We start from the raw sequence: 23467 nt of genomic DNA on the forward strand, positions 1-23467 counted from the left end.
CTAGGATAGTACAATTTTTTGTACTGCAGAAGTTTATTCTTATGTTCGATTGTAAATCGCTGATCAGTGGCTCAAGAGAGAATATATTTATCATTTGTCACTACATAAACTTCAATGAATGTTCTAGTGAATGTACTAATGGAATCACTAGTATGGAACTAACGATTATCAATCATAAATTTTTAGAATTTGACAAATCTTTAACTAGGAAAAAAAATACTATTATTTCCTTGTAGAGCATTTGCATAGAACTAGTAAACAGGAATGTGTGTTATGCAAACAACTCTAATATGTCTAACCACAAGCATGTAACACTTTAGAATGGGTGGGAGAAAGAAAAGAGGGATGGGTAGTTGTAGAGATTTAATTACTTTTTTTTTAATTAACAATTTATCTTAACTTTCTTGTGCTAAATAATCATGGTAATAAAATTAGAAATACATATTGCATTATTTTTTGTGAGAGTTGGTTCTTTCTGTTTATATCATACCCTGACAAGTTCAGAAATATATCATAAAAAAGTGTCTTCTAACATGACTAATGTACAATACAGCCTCAAAACCAATGAGCAGTCTTTAATACAAGGATAGCAGTAGAAACCCATATTGGAAAAAAAACAACTGAAAAAACTGAAACCATTCAAAGTTTTATCAGAGCACATGGTATTTTCTTCAAGTGTCATAAGGAGAATTGCAAAATGAAATAATTGTGCAACTTTTATCATTTCACTAAGTTACCAGCTCACCATGGAATTCTTAGTTGTAAAATTATGATCAAATCCATGCTATTACCTGTCAATTATCAGTGTAAAAAATTAGTTATCCCCATTCTGTCCCTTCAAAATATGCCTACCATAGAAAGTTCAGTAGTTATTTGCATATTGCAATTGTATTTCATTGCTTTGATATAGTTTATGTGGTGACATGGACATTTAGCCAAAATCTTACTTGTCTTTATTTCTGTGATATGATTTCCTATGGTGTTCAGTACAAAGAAACAGTTGTTGAAGTTAATTACATATTTCCTTTTTATTTCTTTCCAGATGATATACCCGCTTACTCAAAGCCAAACTACCCTACATCCCAGTCTTCTCAAAATACCATGAGTAGCAGCGGGGGTGGGCACGGCCCTCTTAGTCAACGAAAGCTCAATGTTTTCAATGGTAGTGCTTTCTTGAACAGTGCAACCTCATCCAACAGTACAGTGTCGTCCAGTACTGGCGAGAAGGATCAAGACCAAAAGCCTGAATATCATAATCAAAATAATCCAGTACGAGAAAGCTGTGCCTGAATCCAGTAACAAAGTGTAACACAAGATGGAGCAAGTGTAAGGATAGTGATACAAGTGACACGAATGTTGAACATTATTCCTTAAAAACCTCTGTGTTGTGTTCATATCATTTTGTACATAATTTTAAATACTCCCTTGATAATTATGGTTCAGTAAGTGCTTGTAGGTGTATATAAACAAATGTGTATAAGATACACTGGACAGTTCAGTCAGTTATTAGTCCCCCTTTTTTGTGTGTGTGTTGAAGAAAAGTTCATTGTGGCATGCCTGCCCTTCCATATATACATGTACATTTTCCTGTATGATATTCATGTTGTGCCAGTGTACATGGGGGAAAATAATATGGACAGAATCGTGTGCAAGGGTAGTTGATTGATAGTGTGTTTGTAAATAAGTTAAATTGTTGAGTGTAGATATGAGTGAATGGTTTTAATGCATGAGTTGTTTTTTATTGCGAACATTCAAATATCCAAAACAACTGAAGTATGGTAATGAATACTTTCCACTGTGGGAGTAAAGCTAAATATTAATTCCCATAACATTTTGACCAAATTAATTTTAAAAATTTTATCACTAGTTGTAATAACATATCCTGGAATTTATGTGTATTCACAACTTCCATTGGGAAATTATATTGCTGCCATGTTGTCACAGAATGTACCATTTATTAACAAAGATTGAAAAATACTATCAATGATAGAAATCTGTCAATAACTTTCCTCTTTCCATAATTGCTTGGTTAATATGTACAACTAATAAAAATATAAGACTTTTCAACTATAGATAGTGTAATGGTAAAGCAAACTCAAAAAGCATGGAGTAAAAGAAGTATAAGGGTAATATCATACATTATTTTTTACTTATTTTCCAAAATTTTACAATTTCTAGGACTTGCATGTGCAAATATTTGCATAACATGTTAGACATTTCATATCATGATCTGTTACTGGATTGTAACATGCACTTACATAAGTTCAAGCTATATCTAATGTTGTTTCTGTAGAAAAGGAATTATTTATTTATATGTAGAAAATTGTCACTGTGAGTAAAATATTGTTGATTAATTTCCTGTTATGACTACAAGTCCCTTTCAGCTGTACATATCAATGTAAATAGAGATAAATATATTCAGAAACAGCTAGTTGTAATACTAGTCAGTAATACCAATAACACTAGTCAACAAATTTAAACTTTTTTTTTGCAACACGGGAAAAAAAGGGCCAGTTTAACTAAATCGAACCTCCTGAACACGAAAATGATAGTAAAAATGTCGTAACACGTAACGTTTTTGTGTTACACTGGTAAAGAGGATTGTAGTGAAGGCGATGAAAATATATTACGTGACTTGTATTTTTAACTAGGTTACGAATGCAGTTATTACACTTGTATGAGTAAATATCATCAATAAGATGTGAAAGAGATCAAGATACAAACACGCACATATATATGTGTGTGTGTGTGTGTGTATATGTAATATACACAATATACAGCTATCACAATGGATGCACTTACCCTTATTTCCTCCTCTTGTAATATTTATCACTATCTCTAACTAGGAACCAGCAGTAATCCCCCATCATGTGAGGATCCCATCTACCTTGATATCTCTGCTCCATTGTGCGAATGTCTTGATGGAATCGTTCCCCTTGTTCATCACTGACGGCTCCTAAGTTCTTTGGGTAAAAATCCAGGTGGGAGTGGAGAAAGTGGATTTTGAGCGATATTCGACATCCAAGCTTTGCATAAGAATCAAGGAGTTCCAGAACTAATTGAGTATAGTTTGGTGATTTAGTATTGCCCAGAAATCCATTCACCACTGCACTAAAAGCCTTCCAGGCAGCTAGTTCTTTGACACTTAACTTCCTATCAAAGTTGTGATCTCTTAACAGTTTCCGAATTTGGGGGCCAACGAATATTCTCTCTTTCACTTTAGCATCACTTAGTTTTGTGAAGAAGCTCCTGAGGTATGCAAAACCATCTCCATCTTTGTCCATGGCCTTTACAAAATTCTTCATGAGGCCTAATTTGATATGCAAAGGAGGAAGCAATATGTTGTTAGAATTAACTAATGGAGCATACTTCACATTTTGTTGCCCTGGTATATAGGTTTCTCTCGGAGGCCAGTTTTTCGCAGTGTAGTGCGATTCTGTAGCCCTACTGTCCCACAAGCAAAGGAAACAACAATACTTTGTAAACCGACCTTGGAGTCCCATTAATATGGCAATGACCTTTAAATCGCCACAAATCTGCCAGCAGTACTTATTATATGGAATCATATTTAACAAGACAGACATACTGTCATATGTTTCCTTCATCTCAACAGAATGTGCGACTGGTATGGATGGTTTTTGGTTGCCATTGTGTACCAACACTGCTTTCAGGCTACTTTTGGATGAATCTATAAACAGACTCCATTCTTCAGGAATGTGCTCCAACCCAAGCTTATCCATTAAACCGTCTATATTTGTACATACACAGAGGGAATTTTTCATTTCAAAATAGCCTGAAAACTGTTCATGTCTCTTTCTGAAATGGGTAAATCTAGTTCCGGAAGCCGGCAGATTCCACTGTTGAAGTCGAGATCCAAGCACCTCAGCCTGCTGCTTAGTTAGATACATATCTCTAACCAAGTCATTCAGTCTGGACTGGTCGACAAGGAGTGGTTCCATCTCTGGTTGTGGAAAATAGCTTGGATCATTGGAAGTGGATGGGATGGGTGGCTATTCTTCTTCTCCAAGAGATTCCTCTAAACGTGAGGGTGGGCTAGGGATTGGGAGTTCAGGTCAATGTGGTACGGGTCTCATAGCGGAAGGAATATTGGGGTACACAATACTGGATTGTGTTCGTTTAGAATGTCCCGGTATGCTTGTTAGGCAGAAGTAACAGTCCTCAGCATGGCTACTCGGTTCACGCCAAACCATTGGCACCGCAAATGCCATAGCACGGGTTTTGTCTCCACGAAACCACCTCACAAGAGTTGAATAACAAGTCACACAGCACACATGGGGAGCCCGCACTTTGTCTTTATCACTAACATTGCACCCGAAGTAGCTATAATACGCTTGTTTCAACGTTTCTGTCAACATTCGGCCTTGGAATCCAAATGTAAATAACGTATCCACGTTATGCCGGATATGACGTCACGTGTATCTCTGAAATGTTACGTGATACAAAAATTTCAGTTGCAGATCTGAAATCAGCACATCCGAATTAGTTAAGAACACATGTTACCTTTGATGTTGCAAAATGGTTGTTGACTAGTGTAATTAAAGTGGTTACAATTAACAACATGCCTATCTTCAAGATTTTTTAAATCCTTAATTTCTCATACTGAAAGTGTTATTTTTCATACCTTACACAATACAGCTGTTTTTGTGGATATTTTCATTCATAGAATTATTAAGTTCTGATTAATAATGTTTATTATTCCTTTTTCCTCCATGTTTGGAAATCTGTTGATCTTTTTCTACTTACATTTATGGCTGCAATAAATGAAATAAAAATATATCAGAAATAAAATTGCATTTGAATTTTTTTGTAGATAAGTATTAGTGTAAATTAATATTGCATGGTTCAGTAAATTTGATATTATAAGTAATGGGTCTGTTGTTTTGAATGTATGTGAAATACCTCTTGTAGAATCCAACTAAAATATGTGCTCTACACTTTAAACGTATAGATGGAAATGGCAGAATAGCTACCCCCCCCGGTTAGTTCAGATGTAATTTGAGTGGACAGTCCATGCTGTTTCGATGGTCAAAATATGAATGGTGATAATTAACGTTACCTGTTCTGATAAGAGTAAAAATTCCTTGTTATAATTGGTTCATTTATTAAACACATGGTCAAAATAATTCAAGATGTGTTTCGAAGTAGGTGTGTGTTACAAAATGAAGGTGCAATTCCAAAAAAATTCTCATCAGTGTGTAGTGACTGACTATAGGCTGATTACTTTGTTACACTGCCAGACCCCGTGGTGGAGTGGTTAGCACATCGTGCTATGATGCCAGAGGCCCCAGGTTCGAATCCTGGCCTGGATGTTTGCGAGTGTCTGTTCATCAATTTCATTATAACATCACTCATTCCCATCTTTGCAAATTAGCCAAAAGTGGACAAAAAGCAAAGTAATATAAAGCAGTCAAGCAAAACTTTGTTACACTGCGACTATAAAATTTTGGCAAAAATAATTACTAATAGACTGAAACCTATACTATCTTTTTTACTAAAGGCTGAATCCCATGGAACTGGATTTCCTATAGGAATGCCCTAGTTCATGTTGGACTGGCTCCCTGGCTAGAAATGATGTGTGCTAAACTGGTTTTGGTGGCTAATCTGTGTTCTAATTGCAACTGTCCACTACTAGCTGCTGTGGTAACAAATGAGAGTGGAAGTTACTCATGTGAAGATAATCTGAGTTTGGCAAGGAAAATATATATTTTTTTTGTCTGGTTTTCGAGTGGTGGATGTTTTCATTTACTGCTCAATCAACATTCTTCCTCTAAGTTGCCATATTTTTAACTTGTCTGCCATGCACGATGCCTTGTGGGAACAAAAGACTACCAACAAGTGTGGTAACAAGTATCGTGAGGCGAAAAGTAGAAGGCAAGAAAGATCATCAGTAGTCCAAATACAACTAGCAAATCCAGCATCATGTGATGCAGTCTTTAGTGTACAGTAAACATGCATCAGTAAAACTCGATATTTTTTCAGCTGTGGCTATGCGAGTTGATGGCTTGCAACAAATAGCAGCTTAGGTACTATCCTTGGATTTTGCAAAAGCTTTTCACGTAAACTTATGAATATTTGTTTGGAGTACCTTAAGCCTATCATTTCAGTGATTTTATATCTGTTTTGAAAGGTTTTCGTGGAAAGGCAACCTCCAGTCTCAATATCAATTGTGACTCTGCCAATACTCTTGCCAAGATTCATTTGCCAAGGGTGCCCTTTGCGTATGCTTCTGTTCCACTTGACTACAGCACCTTGAATAACGTAGAATGGAAAACGGTACTGTTCTGGGTGCTCTGGCTGGTTCCACTCTTAATATGATACCGCCAGAGGCTCTGGTGTTGGTACAGCTGCATGTCATTCGTCTGCTTATAATGGAAGTAAATGGAGTTTTTGCTGCAATGTCTGATTCTTTTACATGAAGCATTTCTATGAATGTGATAATTTCTATGATATTTGGTACAGTGGTTGCGAAGATATTAACAAACATTCTAGACTGTCGACATCAACCACGTCCCGTTATCGTTATACTTGCATTAATAATACGGAGAAAAAATACGCGTGGAATGCTCCTGGTAACTAAACTTTTGTATATGAATTAGGTTCATTATTATAATCATCATAATTTCTTTTAAAGATATACACACTGAAGTATTTGTATTTTTATAATGATGGTTGCATGAAACGACAAGGGGAAACCCACAAAACTTACTTAGTGCCATCGACATACAAGGGAAACCCACAAAACTTACTTAGTGCCAACATGAGTGTAAAGAAACTTTCAGACCAATGGGACAAGCGACACTGGATGTTCACACTGATGTGACTAGTGACACAGACACTTCCAGACTGTAAAATAGCATTCATTGCGCATGAGGGTCCAAACAGCAAACGACACGTTCATATGGCATATTCACGTGCTACTTGTTACTTCGGTCAGAAAGCTCCTTAAAGGAAAGGTGCTCAGACCGAAGCGACATGCCACAGGGGGAGTTCCCAACTAAGTGAAAGCGACATGGTGCCTTCAGTCTATTAGCAAGCGTTTGCTGCTAATTGTGGTAACAACAGATCTAGGCAACATGATAAACCGCACATTAGAACAACAGATCTAGGCAACACGATAAGCCACACATATCGCTTTGTCACCTTTGTGTCGCTCAAACTGGACCATTTCCACAATAGCTTACAACATCTTGCCGTGGTTTGTTGTTTGCGCATGCACGATGCAATGAGTGTCTTGCTTTAGGGAGATTGCGCACCAAAGCGGCACGCGAAACTTATCGCTTGAGGATTTCACCAACCGAACGCTGTCTGCCAGTCATGGCGCTATGATGTAAAATGTTGCTCTTGATTGGCTCGTTTCCAAGCGACATGCATTGCATGTCACTTCGGTATGAAGTTGCCTTGGACCGAAGAACCCGTGTCGCTTTGGTGTGAAATCCCCGTATCGTTTGTCGCGTGTTGCTTTGGTCTAAAATCTCCTTGAGAAAACGGTGCAGTCAGAGCTTCCTATGGTTCGGAAGGCTGCATTGGTTGATTACCGACTGCTCACTTCCAAGTGACAGTTGTGGTTTGTTGGCTTGATATGAAATATCTCTCAGGATACTATTTATATTCTAATAACAGAAAAATAAACTCTAGTACACAATCCAACACCTGACATCTGGAATCACATTGTGATGTTCCTTCTTGTGTTACGCATGCTATTTATTTATTAATTTTATTTTACTTTTCTTTCCAAATTAATGCCATTTCATGACTGCAAATCACTCCACAAATATAACTTTTCATCAATTAATGTACCGCCTTTCAAGACAAACAAATCTACATAATGTATTCCAAAAACTAACTAAGCCGCATTACTTTCATAAGAAAATTAACAGCCGTACTGATCGCACTGCCATCTATGTTGTCATCCGTCTTGGGAACTAGTTTCTTGGGTCGTTTTCCACACTATGTTATTCAAGGTGCTGTACCTTGACATTGGATCCACTACTCTGATATATTTGGTGCAGAGCCCAATGGGCAGCGAATGTTTTCCTTGAAACATAAATTTAAATTTGCAGACGACAACACAACTACAAAATTTAATAAATGTTATGTTTGTATTTTGGCACAAATGGGAGAGGAAAGAGTTTACAGGATTATTGTTGGGAAACCTGATGGTAAGAGCCCTGTAAGAAGACCAAGATGAAGATTGAGGGATAACGTTGACGTGGACCTACAGGAAATCTGTAATGATGAATTGATCTTGCCATAGGGACAGATGGAGGGCTTGTGATGCTGTAAGCATAAACCTTTGGGTTTAAGAATGCTAGAGAGTAAGTAATATTTTTGAATTGTTCTGCAAGTGGCGAAGTAAACATGACAATCAAAAGCTTTAACTGTTGGCAAATGGAAACCCAAATGCACGGATATTGTGATGATATATGTAAATGAACTCAAAATCTTGGGTATAACTTTTTAATCTCAAAAGAGCAAACAAGAGTCCTATTTGTTAGAACTAAATTGGACAAAAATAGTAAGTGTGAAATACAAATGACAGGTGGACTAGAACTATGAAACATTAAAAACTAATGCATGTTGCTATTGTTAGCTAGAAACTACAAACTGCATTTACTTGATGGGTCAATTACGTCAATGTGGTTGCATATATAAGATATTTACCCATGATTTTACACGGCAAAATCCATCTCTTAAATAGATTAAAAAATGGTCCTTTGTATTTATGAGTATTTGTTCAAGAATGGAGTTATGTTGATTTTTCCATAGATTTGAAGGGAAATAATATGTCAAAACATCTGCATGAACTTTGGAACTGACAACTTTCCTTTGCAGACTAACGAATAGAAAGAAACTTCGTTATTGTTACTTGGTTCAATACATGGCGAAATCTTCACAAATCTTTCTTTGAAATGGACATATGTAGCATGTGGTGCACACTAGTACACAATGTAGTTCCAACAAAGTTATGACTATGCGATATAAAAAGATTACCAATGTATGCATGTAGAAAATTTGCAGAGTTAGCTAGAAATGTATTTCTAATTATGTGCTTTGCCAAAATATCTCATCTATCGGCACAATGGTTTCAACCAAAAATGTGTCTTATTCCCTGATTTTCAACATTAACCTGAAAAGAAAAATAATGTCATTATGTGCTTAATAGCCCATAAAATATACTATATGTAGTAAAAGTTTGATCAATGTATCTCAAATGATCTAGGTGGAAACAATTGCAGAATATCACAGTGTCTCAAAATTTTGGCAAACATTTAGATGTTCTGTAAATTTATGTACTCATGATCTCTGTATAAACAATGATGTAAAAGTAACATCTGAAATAAAATGTAAAAGAAAGGAAGAAAAAGTGGTAAGACCACTGCTTGGTATCCGAAAGCACTAGAGTTGAAATCTCCTTCAAGAAAGTTGGATTTTTTTCAGACAGCATTCAAGTCAAACTTGATAGAAATACAAGTACCATGGCGGAGTGGTTAGCGCAGCATGCTACGATGCCAGAGGTCCCAGGTTGAAATCCTGGCTAAGTCATGAATGTTTGTATTTGTCCGTACTGAGAAAAAAAGAGAGAAAATAGTAACAATTGATGTGTAAAAGTTGTGAAAAGTCAATGATGGTTATACTACCACATATGGGTTTTCCTTTTTAAATAATAATAATAATAAAAGTTGGTAAGAGAGCTGGTTGGAATCTGAAAAGAGAAGAGTTCAAATCTCCTCTGAGAAATTTGATCTTTTTTCAGGCAACATTCAAGTTAAACGTTCTACAAATACATGTTCTGATCAAAGGTTATTTGTGTTCCACCATAGCTCAGTTGGAGCAAGAGTTCCGTGGAAGCCTTCAGTCAGAGCGGACGCGGAAACTAGTTGCTCCATGAAGGTCAGTGAAAAGTTGCCTTCAGGAAATAATGAGCGGGAGTGCCGTGTGTGTGTTGCTTGTGGCGTTTGGTGCAGTTGGCTGGCGACTAAGTAGAATTGGAAAAGTACTTTAGAATAGTAAAAAGATGAATATCGTTAGACAAAATACCATCCAGATAAGTTTTCTGTTTGGGGCACCGAGGCCATCGGCACGAGAAATTCATTACTTTATACATGGACAATTTCAACTCCATGTAGATGAGATCTTGGGAATACAAATACCTACGCATTTTCGATGTGTTTTCGTAAAATGTATCAGAGAAGCAACAATGACGCGAATATTAGAGAAATGTGGTCCGGAAACAAACTTTTGCTATGTAAATGGTGAAACTGTAAAAGTGCTTTTGAGTGATGTGGGGAGGGAAAGAAAAGTGGTAAGAGTGTTTAATTTACCACTAGAATTAGATGATGACTGTGTGAAAGAAAATATGACGGAATTTGGGAAGGTGGAATGTATAGACAAAGAAACGTGGTCTGAAAACTTTAAATATCAAGTTTACAACGGGGTGAGAATAGTGAAAATGGAACTAAAAAAACAGATTCCGTTGTTCATTACAGTAAAATCTCATCAGTGCCATGTGATATATGACGGACAGCCAAGAACGTGCAGGGCATGTGGAAAAGAAGGACACGATAGCTGGCAATGTGATAGTCGTCAGATAACAACGCTTCATGTGAATAAAAACTGAGAGAGAAATTATAGTGATATAATAGTGGAACAGGGAAGTTCCTCGAACGTGAAAAATCAGTTCCAACCAGATAATAATCAAAACAGGTCGGAAGGTCTACAAAAGGTGATAAAAGAACAAAAGCAAGATAAGGGGATAAAGAATGTGCCAAGTGACACCCGCCCGGTGGAACTGTTCCCACCGGTAAATACGGAAACCACAAAGGAAGAACACAACCAGAAAATCTTATCGATAGACACAAAACAACCGGGAACTTCCCACCTAGACAAACAAGAGGAAAAAGTAAGTGAAGAAATGGAGGATGACCAGATGCAGGACGAAGGGAACTCAGTTGATCTTCCTCCCATCCCAGCGGCAAAGGACAATGTCCAAAAAGAGGAGGACAAGGGACCATCGAAAGACTGTGAGCTGGAAAGTGAATTGAATACCGAAGAAGAAAGTGATGAAAGTGCCACTTCAGTGTCAAAGTGGAAAAAATCTCAGCAGATGTGTGCAAGAAAATGGACGAAGAATACTTCGAAAGGTAGCGAGAACACAGTAGCGAAGAGGAGATCAGTGAGAGAGGTAGGAGGTATGAATAGAGTAATGAACAGAAGAAGTAAACCCTAAAAAGAGAAATTTAATTTGATATTTCATTTGTTATTTGTATAATTTTTTTTCAACGTTATGAGGGGAGATCGTAAAGTACTATTAACTGTGTGCTACATTATTCATTTATTAATGGTGTATACCACTAGAATATGTACTATTAATATTAATGGAATCTTTTCACCTGTAAAATGTAAAATGTTAGAAGAATTTGTAAGGGTACACTCCATAGACGTATTGTTTTTGCAGGAAGTTTGTATGTGTGACTTCCCATCAATATATGGTTACGAAGCCATAGTTAATACTGGTACAAATGGCCGTGGGACAGCAACACTTGTTAGAAACGGCCTAACCATTAATAATGTAAAAAAGTTAGTAGATGGGAGAGGCATTAGCTTTCAAAGTACCAACTATACGTTTGTAAATATTTATGCACCTTCAGGTAATCAAAATAGACAATCACGTGAACAATTTTATAATCAGGACATATTATATTTGCTACCATTAAATGAATCTAAAATAATACTTGGGGGTGATTTTAATCAGGTATTGAATCCCAGCGATTGTAGAGGAGCCTAACAAAAGAGTCCAGCACTTGCAACATTAATTGAAGAATTGCATTTGAAAGATATTTGGTTACAGAAGAGACAGGATATAATATTTACATATTTTAATAAAAAATCTGGATCGAGAATCGATAGGTTATATACAAATACAGATCAAATAAAAAATATAACATCCATAGAAGCCTTGCCAGCACCCTTTACTGTTCATATGGCAATAAAAATGGCAATAAACCTGGAAGAAACAAAACTAGTCAGGGGTCCTTCATATTGGAAGCTAAATATACAGTTATTAGAGCTTCCACATATCAATGAAATATTTGAACAAAAATGGGCCGAATGGTGTAAAAAACAAAAGCATTACAGTAATTATAATGACTGGTGGGTTCGATATGTAAAACCAAAATAAAAAACTTTTTTCTGCTGGTATGGAAAAGAAAATGCAAAAGACAGAAACGGATTGATCAACTTTTATTACCAGTGTTTACACGTGGCATGTCAAAGGAGAGATGTCACCAAAAATTACCAAGCCATACAGCAGTATAAAGCCAAAATCTTAACACTCCAGAGGCAACAAATGGAAGGCATAACAATAAGAACCAATTCCAAGAATTTAATTCAAGATGAAAGAACTTCGATGTATCACTATGTATGGATGCAAAAACAACAAAAAACACTCATGATAAACAATATTGTGGATTCAGGTGGAGAATCGCATGTGAGTCAGCCAGGAATCATGCAAACATTTTATGACTATTATCGAGAGCTTTATCAGACCAGGGAGGGGGAATCAGAAGCAAGAGAGACACTACTGAAATCTCTAACTAATGGTTTGCAAGAAGAGGATAGACAACTTTTAGATACTGAAGTAACAATAGAAGAAGTACATGAAGTGTTACGAACATGCAAACTTAAAGGAGCACCAAGAAAAGATGGTATTGGTTACAAGTTTTATTTACAGTTTTTTGAGATTATAAAATATGAAGTAATCAAAATCATACAAGATGCCTTTAAAAATGGAAAAGTTTTACAAAATGAAGGCATCATCATATTGATACCGAAAAAAGACACGAAAACAAGTAGACGACTACAGACCAATAACATTACTAAATTGTGACTATAAATTAATGGCAAAGATCTTAGCAAATAGGTTAAAGATAGTTTTACCATGGATACTCAGCGAGAAACAAACATGCATTGGCAAAAAGCATAACATATTCAGTGCAGTTGGAGGCATTCGCAATCTGATATCCTGCTATACGAGGGGTAGTCATAAAGTTTTAATTATCACCTCGAAAAAATAAAGTTATGTAATTAATTTTTTGTGTGTTTGCAGGTACATGTTTGCAGTCCTGGTACACATTAAAATCCTCGCGCCACAGTACCGTAGCACCCCGCTAGAGGAGCCAAAACAAAATGGCGCAGCCCATTGATAAAGTGGAGTATCTTGCAGTAATTCGTTTTCTGCATTTGAAGGGGAACAATGCTGCAACAATCCATGCTGAGTTGGTGGAAGTGTACGGCTGCAATGCACCATCATATGACACAGTGGTTAGGTGGCGCAGACGCTTCCAGTGTGGTCAAACAAATCTGAATGACGAAGAACGAAGTGCCAGACCATCTCTCTGTGAAGAACTGGGAATCGCAAGAGAAGTGGAGGCCCTGGTGCTCGAAGACCGGCGTATCACAATCGAGGCGATAGTGGAAAAAGTGAAAATCAGTCATGGATCAGTTTTCAACATCTTGCACGACATTTTGAACATGACAAAGTTCGCCGCTCGCTGGGTCCTGCGACTGCTCACACCCGTTCAAACAGTCCGCCGAACCGAGGCAGCAGCGGAAATGTTGCAACTGTGTCAGGCCTATCCAAATGACTTCTTTAGCCGCCTAATGACCATGGACGAGTCCTGGGTGTATCACTATGACCCCGAGACAAAGGAGAAAAGCAAGCAATGGAAACATGTGGATTCACCACCGCCGAAAAAGGCGAAGACCAAACCATCATCGGGCAAGGTGATGCTGGGTGTTTTTTGGGACTGCCATGGTGTGGTGCTAACAGATTATGCTCGTAAGGGGTAAACCATCACAGAAGCATACTACCGAAATCTCATGACGAGGTTACGGGAGGCTGTCAAGACCAAGCCTCGCGGGAAGCTGTGTAAGGGGGTATTTTTGCTCCACAATAACGCCCCAGCTCATTCCGCACAGGACACAGTCATACATGCTGCTTCTTTGGCCTATCAAATTTTGCCTCACCCCCCATATTCTCCTGACATGGCACCCAGTGACTTCTTCCTCTTTACTCGGATGAAGAAACCATTGCGTTTCAGGCATTTTCAGAATGACGATGAGGTGATTTTCGAGGTGGAACGTTTCCTGAACAGCCAAAATGCAGACTTCTACAACCAAGGTCTCTGCCAAGTCATCCATCGTTGGGAAAAATGCGTCGCATTGAAGGGTGAATATGTAGAGAAGGACTAACATCATCACCAAGTTTCATGGTCGCAGCTTTATTTTTTCGAGGTGATAATTAAAACTTTATGACTACCCCTCGTATGGTGCAGAAACTTGATGCATGTGTGCTTTCTTTTGATTTAAAAAAAGCGTTTGATTTAGTGTCGCATGACTACCTGTTTGAGGTGCTAAAGGCATACAGATTCAGTGATAAATTTATTAATGTTTTGAAAGGTTTCTATCAACAGGCAACATCTCGGATAATGGTCAATGGATTCCTGCCGTCCCAAATAAATATGCAAGATCAATTCGGCAAGGATGTCCACTAAGTATGCTCTTGTTTGCTTTAACCCTGGATCCTTTCCTGCAATATACCAGGAAAACTACTCCCGACGCGATACACGCCTTTAAGGAAAACCAAGTGTTTGCTTTCGCAGATGATCTATCTGCTTGTGTCACCACAAACGAGCAAATGCAAAAAATGATGGCAGCGATACATATATACTGCCGTGCTAGTAGGGCCAAAATAAATATGGAAAAATCAAAGGTGCTACCCTTTGGCACATGGGATCAAAAATATCCAGATATAGGGATCCCATATGTACAGGAAATTAAAATATTAGGAATAATTTTTCACAGGGACGAGGAACAAATGTTAGAATCCAATTGGCAAAAGATAGCGAGAGACATTCGCATACAATGTTATAAAATGCGAAGCAGACAGTTGAACATGATACAACGAGTGTGGTTTTTACAAACATATATGTTTAGTAAGTTAAACTATACAGCCCAAGTGATCCCAATCAATCAAAAATACCTCAGAATAATGAATTCAGCAATTGGTTGGTTTATGTGGTATGGAATTTTTTTTCGAATACCACTATCCAATCTATGGCAAATGAAACTAAAAGGAGGATTGGAGCTCACAAATATTGAGATCAAATGCAAATCCCTATTCCTGGCAAGATCCTATACGCTCTATGGCATTGAAGATTCCATTACATCATTATGGATACAGTTATGGATGGAGGAATTTCCACCCCAAAATCTGCCAGATCTACGCAGAAGGACCGATATATCTACGAAGTTTGATGCAAGAATTCAGTTATGTGGTGCTTCCGCCAGAATACTTATAGTTTAGTTTAGTTTAGTTTATTTGCGTCCAAGGACTACCGGTGTGTACAAATTACAGTACATGGTAATATAGGACATGTCAATACTTACATTACAATACAATACTACATTAATAGATTTTACAAATACAAAATATACAGCCAAAAATTGTAAAAAATTAGGTCTTACTCTCGTATTATGTCAAAATCACAACAAAAAAAAAAAATATAACATGAGAAGATATAGAACATTGCAGCCTACTTCTAGGTGATACTAATTATCCACTTTCATTTGACATTTAATTTTACAAGAAAAATATGTGATTATACTGCATTATGTACATTTGTCTTATGTAAAAGTTGCTTCCATGTATTCAGCTATAGAATAAAAAACATGCTTCAGAAGCATTGATTTTATCTTGTGCTTGAATATCATCAATTTTTGTTCTTTCCTCACATCTTGTGGTAGTTTATTGTAGAGGTCTATTGAAGAGTTTAAGGGACCTTTCTTACATAAGTTAAGGCGGCAGTGTTTTATGTGAAGTTTGTCTTTATTTCTTGTGTTTAGGCCATGTATTTCCTCATTTGTGGCAAAGTTGGAAATATTTTGCTTAACATAAATTAAGCATTCATAAATGTATATGCAGGGAAGAGTTAACACATTAAGTTTACGGAAAAGAGTTCTACATGAATAAGTTTTCCTTACTCCAGTTATGATTCTTATAGCTCTTTTTTGAAGCATAAAAAGGACATTGGAGTGGCCCTTGTTACCCCAAACCATAATCCCGTATCTTAGTACAGCATCAAAGTTTGCCATATAAAGGCACTTGACAGTTTGGGTGCTTGAGATGTCTACCATTTCTCGAAGGGCATAGCACACACTACTTAATTTTGATTGTAGCGTGTTTATGTGTTCTGTATAGCTAAGGTGTTCATCCAGAATGATACCCAGAAATTTTGATTTTTTTTTAGGCTCTAGTTGTGTATTCCCAGATATTAGATTGAGGCTTATTTGGTTTCTGGTTTGGATTGTAGAAAATGTAATGTAATTTGTTTTTTTGCTGTTGAGGAGTAGATTATTATTTAAAAACCAGTCATCTAATTTGTTTAATACGTTATTAGCCTTAGATTGTAGAGCATCTTTGGAAGTGTCTGTTACTATAATATTTGTATCATCAGCATATAATATTGCATTTGCCTCGGGTATAACATTTGGTAAATCATTTATGTACATAAGAAACAAAAGAGGGCCAAGAATACTTCCCTGAGGCACCCCACATGTTACACTTTTCATGGTGGAGTGCTGATGTGTTACATATCCTTTTGCTGTGGTGTTAGCGATTTCTATAATTTGCTTTCTATTGGTAAGGTAAGATTGAAACCACTTTTGTGGTAGTCCACGAATACCAAGTTTTTGAAGTTTCCACAGCAATATCTCGTGATTTACAGAATCGAAAGCTTTTGATAGGTCACAAAAGACTCCTACCGTGTGATTACAATTATTCAGCGATTGTGTGACACATTCTACTAAGTCTGCTAATGCTGTTTTCGTGCTTCGTTCAGACCTAAAACCATGCTGCGACACGCTTAAGATTGAGTGTTTACTACAGAAATTTTCTACTCTCATCATTATTGCATGTTCAATAATTTTTGAGAAGACTGAGAGTTGCGAAATGGGCCTGTAATTTGATAAATCCTTTGGGTCATTTTTCTTCAGTAATGGTTTAACAACAGCTATCTTTAGCCTGTCTGGGAAAATACCCTGTTCAATGGAATTGTTTATTATATGTAGTAATGGTTGACATAGGGAACTATAACATTTCTTAATTAGGAAGTCTGGTATTTCATCAATGCCCGAAGATCGTTTGTTTTTTATACGCCTGAAAATTATCTTTAATTCCTGTTCAGTAATGGGGGAAATGAACAAGGACTTGTCATTTACTGTTATGTGTGTAGAACATTCTTCTGGAGCAGCCATAAGCCCATTCCTTTTATTTGGAACTGCATTTACAAAATACTCATTGAAAGCATTCGCAACATTAGGGGGATGTTGGACTTCTTTTCCATTAATGCATATCACCATATTATTATGTAAAGATTGGTGTTTTGTTGATGCATTTCTTATAATTTCCCACATTGTTTTACATTTATTGTTTGAATTATTGATTTTACGGTCATTATGATTAATTTTTGATTGGTGGAGTACATTTTTATATATTTGCTTATACCTCTTGTAATATTTCAGAAAAGATGGATTGGGATTCACCTTACTTTCAGAGTGGAGCATTTTTAGTTTTCTACTTGAGATTCTGATTCCGTTTGTGACCCATGGTTTACACTCAGTGGATATGATAACTTGTTTAGGTGGAAAACATTCATTGTGTAACAAGATAATTTTGTTCAGAAAGAGATTAAATTTTTCGTTTGTGGAAGGTAAATTATAAATATCTTCCCAATTTTCGCTGTTTAGTTTTCCAATAAACATGAGTATAGAACCTTCATCATATTTACGTTTCTGCATTTTTAGTGGCTTTCTATGATATTCAGTAGCTTCTCTTTTACATGTGAGACATAAAAATTGTGCTTCATGGTCGGAGAAGTGGACTGATATGTTTTCACATTGAAACTCTTTTGAGTGTACACTTATTAACATGTGGTCTATGAGGGAGAGTGTGTCTTTCGTTATGCGCGTGGGTGTAGTTATAATTTGCTTTAGGCCAAAAGTGTTTATTGTGGCTTCAAAGTGCAGTTTCCGTCCTGTATTTTTTAGAAAATCAATGTTTAGGTCCCCACATACCACAATTTCGCATGTATAACTTTTTAATTCATCTAACAATACTGACAGATTTTTTATGAATATTGTATAGTCTGCATCAGGTGTTCTGTAGCAACATACTATTATTAAATTATACTGTGCAAGACGTACAACACTAACTTCAAAATGTTTTTCTATAGGTTTCACAGTTTTGGGGACAATTTGTTTGGCAATTATATCATTTTTTGTAAATATGCCTGTTCCCCCTCGTTTTATTAGAGACCTTGATGAGAAACTAGCTAGGTGGAAATTAGGAATTTGAAGGTAAGTAATTTCATCTTTTGACAGCCAGTGCTCAGTAACACACAGTACATGTGCATCTAAACATTCATCGGTTAGGAATATTTCTAAATCTAACACTTTGCCTGTAATACCTTGAATGTTTAGATGCACAATATTGCATTGTATAACTCTCTTCTTCATTTGAGAGAAACTATTGGTTGTAAGACCCTGTTCCTTAGGTTTAACATTTACAATATTTGTTGCATTTTTACATTTTACAATAAAAAATCATCTTTAAATTTGCCCGGAACACTCCTTATTCTATCGGATGTTCGTGCAGTTGGTTCTTTTTGTTTTACATTAACTCTTTTGTCATTTTCCACTTCCTTGTCTTTTTCATCTTTTCTCATTTCACTGTAACGTTCATTTTCTTCACTACCTTTTTCATCACTTACCATTTTACTGCATTTTTCACAATTTATCACAAGACAGACTTTTCCGCTATTTACCACATCACTATATTTCTTTCCATTTACCACTTCACTTTCCTGATTATTTATGGGGTGCCATTTCAGTTCAATAGGATTGCACTTTCTTCTTTGGTTTATAATGTATTCAGTTATCACCGTACCTATTGCTTTTGACACCTTTTCTTTTCCAGATCGGTTCAGATGCATGCCGTGATTTGTGAAATTGTTTCTCTCTAGCCTGCTTACATCAACAATATCGACATTACTAAAGTTTTTACACAGGTGTCTGATATTCTTGTTTGTCTCTTTTATGGCCACATTAACACAAGATTCTGGTATGAGATCGTATCTCGTTGGTATATTAACTACGATCACTTTAGAGTTTCTTATTTCAGGTAGTTTCTTTTCCAATGTATATATCACATCGTGACCTTCATTGCATGCTACATTGTTTGCACCTGCCATTAGTACTACACAGCTGCTGATTTCTTTGTTTTGAGGTTTTAGGCTACTTACAACCTGCCCAATTTTTGCACCTGGCTTGACAATACCTAACACTGAAACATCGCCTAGCTGACTCTTCACTTTTTCTGCCATTCCTCTACCATGACTATCAGCATAGATGAGCACTTCTGGTTGACTAACACTCGATTCTTCTATTTTCGAGATGTTTGTGGTTGTGTTTTTTGACTTCACATTTCTTCTGTACGTTCTCGAATTAGTTTCTGGGTGTATTTCTTCAGTCTGGAAATCTTGTAGTGTAGAAAATCTGTTTTTACTTTCGAAATGTATGCTATCGATGTGATGTTTTTTCTTTGTTGATTTCCTAACCACTTGAGTCCATGAGGATGTAGTATTTGTTATTTCCTTTGCCTTTTCTATAGTTTCTAGTCTGTTTTTCAGGGCTTCATTTTCATTTTTTAACTCCTTTATATCACTTTGCAGTAGATTCACTACCAGCAAAAGATTCGCGAGTTCCTCATTTTCAACACTTTTTTCTCCGTTTTCACATTGCGGACAGAACCATTCACTGTTTTGGTCGATTTCTTCATCGGCATTCAGGTTGCCGCACTTAAAGTGTAACCATTCGTCACACATGTCGCACAGAATTCCATTTTTTACAGATCTTTTACACTTTGCACATTTATCATCATATTTTGTCTTCAATTTGAGAGGAACTGATAAAAGCACGTCTTCGCTCGTTGGCGCCATCTTGTTGTCATATTGTTGTTGTCTTGTTATACATACTTATACATACAATACTTATATACATTGTTTCACAAACAGTTGCAGATACCGACTCACCACATTGAAAAACATTTTCCCAATAACTGATGGCAAAATATTTGGAAAAATTTAAATAATAAATTTCTGGATACATGAGTGTATAGTGTTTGGTACAATGTAATACATGATATTATACCAACTAATGAACACTTACATAATATCAAGAGTCTAACAACTAATAAATGCCACATATGTAGAGAGATAGACACCACTGAGCATAGAATAGCAACATGTAATGGAGTAAAGGGAATTTGGAAATGCCTAATGACATATCTAGGACAAATATGTCGAACAGCACCCCAGTACTTTCAACCGTCTATGTGTACAAGACCAGATTTCAAATATTTTCCAGAAAAGAAAAACAATACAGTAATTTGGTTAATAGCTAATACAATATATTATGTATTTTGTAAAAAGTATGAGAGCAATAGCATTTTGTTCACACAGTATTTAAAAAGAACTAGATGGAAAATGTTACAATATCCAAAAATGTATGAGTATTTTGGAAACTACCTCAGTGTTGTTTAGAAAACAATAATTGTATACTTGTGGTGTGAAAGTGTAAACAGGTATTTAATATATGAAAAAATGTATATTTATATTACAGGTACAAATGTATGTTTACGCCAAAAATCTTGTATCAGATAGCGAAAATGGGACTCTTACTATATTACTTACTATGTTAAAAATTCTATACAATACTTTTAACAGATATTAGTTAAGAAAACAGACCTATTTTGTATATATGCTGATAAAATAAAGTTTTGTTAAAAAAAAAAAAGTTGGTAAGAGCACTGTTTGGAATCCTAAAGGATGCGAGTTCAAATCTCCTCCAAGATTAGTGAGTCTATTTTCTTCAGGCAACATTCAAGTTCAACATTCTAGAAATACACATTCTGATCAAAAGTTATGTGTGTTCCACTGCAGTTCAGTACGCACTCCGCGACAAGGCGAGGTAGAGAGCAGACGTGTCTAGCGAGCGCTCCCGAACTTTCGTCAAGTAGAGTATAATCAACACGTGGAATTTGTTTCTACAGACAGGTGAATATTATCGTAACAGCAGAGCGAGCAGCTCAGTATCAGTGACGTTAAGTGTACATATGTAATTTCTGAGTCATGCCGGTCAAAAGGTTAAATACTTTGCAATTTTCCTTCGCCCGTGTGCAGCAAAGACCGACCACGCTCGCCATCCATGAATGGATGAGAGATGTAGTGAAATTGCACGTTGCGGACGTTTTGAGTATCGAAGTAGACTTTGTAAAACACCAAGTGTTTGTTAAATTAAGCACCGAACAATTTTGCACGGAAATAATAGCACGTAGTAAAGGAACCTTCGTATTCACAGACGATACGGGAGAATACGATATACACATAAAGCAGACAAACCTGTCACAATCGTTCATATTCATCTAGTGCCCATGGAATTACCAGACAGTGCCATAACAACCGAAATGTCCAAATAAGGAATAGTACAAGCAGTACGAGATGAAGTTTATTCCACCACTCTCCCCTACCCAGTCAGAACGGGCAGGAAAATAGTATGCATCATCCTACAAAAACCGGTGCCATCTTACATAAAGTTAAATGAAGAGCGTTATTGGACTACTTATGAAGGACAACCTAAACTCTGTTTTAGATGCAACGCGCAGGACCACTTACATCATCAGTGCCAGAATAGGGTGGCAAGGCCGACACGCACTGCAGGATATGCTGCAGCGGTGGTAAATACACTCCTCAGTTCTTCACACCCTCCTAGGGAATCAACTACTCACGACCGGGATACTCGAACCATTTTACCAGTACTGGCATACCGACAGGCTACACTAGAGGACCACAAGGAACAACACAAGCAGATGGCAGTCACTGAAGACAACGAGACCAAGGCAAGTACTAAGATCCCTAAACTCCCACAGTTAAATCCACAAGAAAATAATGCAAGTGATGGGAACAAGGAAAGTGTGCATGAAAGTGCAAGTGAAAGTGTAAGTGGGAACGAATCTATAGTTCCAATCACCCTATTCGACTTCCTGAATCAAGACCCCCAAATTCCAACAAGTTCGATGTTCACAGCAGCAGAATTTCCAGCACCTACCCCCAAAAAAACCCGCTCACGATCTGCCAGGGATGCGAGGAAAAATGCTACAGACCATATGACCTTACGTCCAAAGAAACAAAAAAAGGATGACGTGGTAAGTACAGCAGTAGAAGTAAAGCTTACGCCCAAGAGAGAAACCCCTATTCAACCAAACTCTTTTTTAGGAAAAGAGGAAAAAAGCTTAGAACTAACAGGGGCAGGGACACATAACCCAAGTGATACAGAAATGCCTACAGTTCATGTCTCAGGTAGTGAAGAAGAGATATGAGTGAGTATGCCCAGCGTCAAAAGTGGAACAATTGCAGAGCATAAAGTACAAAAAAATAATTAATGCATTGCTTAAATAAGATCCTGCCAACCCTAATGTACACATTCACATTAGCAACGATCAACCTTAACAAATTACAAAGTCAGAATAAACTAATGGCGTTAAATGATTATCTGTCACAGTCGGATATTGATATCGCCTTCCTACAAGAAGTAGGCATTGACAATTTTTCATCTTTGGCAAAACACAAGGTTCATAATAATTTTACTGCCACATATCAAGGCACAGCAATAGCGGTGCATCAAAGAATCGATTTACATAATGTCACCTTCCACCCATCAGGAAGATTAATAAGTGCTGGATTAGGTCCTTTGTTTCTATGCAATGTATACGCACCTTCAGGAAGTCATAATAAGCAAGAACGAGAACATTTCTTTTCAACAATCTTAAGCCCAGAATTAACATCGCATACATTAAATGCGTTAGTGGCTGGCGATTTCAATTCCGTCCTAGACAGGCAAGATCAACAACCAGGCTATAATTTCTCCGGGGCACTATATGAACTAACAAAGGGCCTAAAGTTACAAGATGCATGTGTTTGTAACCATAGAGATCAACCAGGATTTACACATTTTACAACTCAAAGTTCCTCACGCATTGACCGATTTTATATAGCGAAGGATTATAAAGTAAATGTACAAAGTGTAAGGGTGTTTCCTGTTTGTTTCAGTGATCATAGTGCCTTAATATTAAAAATAAAATTGGAACAAAACAAATCATGTATGGGAAGAGGATACTGGATGTTAAATTGTTCAGTATTGGCGGACACAAATTATGAACTGCTAATAAAAGACACTTGGCTAGAACTAGTTCAGCGTAGATCACCCAGACACTAACAGACTGGTGGGAATTCATTGTAAAACCAAAATTTCGTTATATTAGTAAAACGTATAG

The 23467-nt window shown here is 36.8% G+C and overlaps 1 protein-coding gene across 3 annotated transcripts in view; it reads left to right on the forward strand.

Moving 5' to 3' along the window:
- LOC145986642 (roundabout homolog 2-like) overlaps nt 1-4021 on the forward strand; it is a 499251-nt gene extending 495230 nt beyond the window's left edge. For 2 of the 3 annotated variants that reach the window (XM_083120903.1, XM_083120904.1), the window contains exon 17: nt 1043-4021. In XM_083120903.1, coding sequence (XP_082977029.1) covers nt 1043-1290 — 248 coding nt within the window. In that variant the 3' untranslated portion in view covers nt 1291-4021. The remainder of the gene's footprint in view (nt 1-1042) is intronic. The other variant, XM_083120905.1, reaches the window with a different exon arrangement.
- The last annotated feature ends 19446 nt before the right edge of the window (nt 4022-23467 follow it).

The sequence above is a fragment of the Lepisma saccharinum genome, chromosome 4 (genome assembly GCF_977018435.1).
Source record: "Lepisma saccharinum chromosome 4, izLepSacc3.1, whole genome shotgun sequence".
Classification (NCBI taxonomy): Eukaryota; Metazoa; Arthropoda; class Insecta; order Zygentoma; family Lepismatidae; genus Lepisma; species Lepisma saccharinum.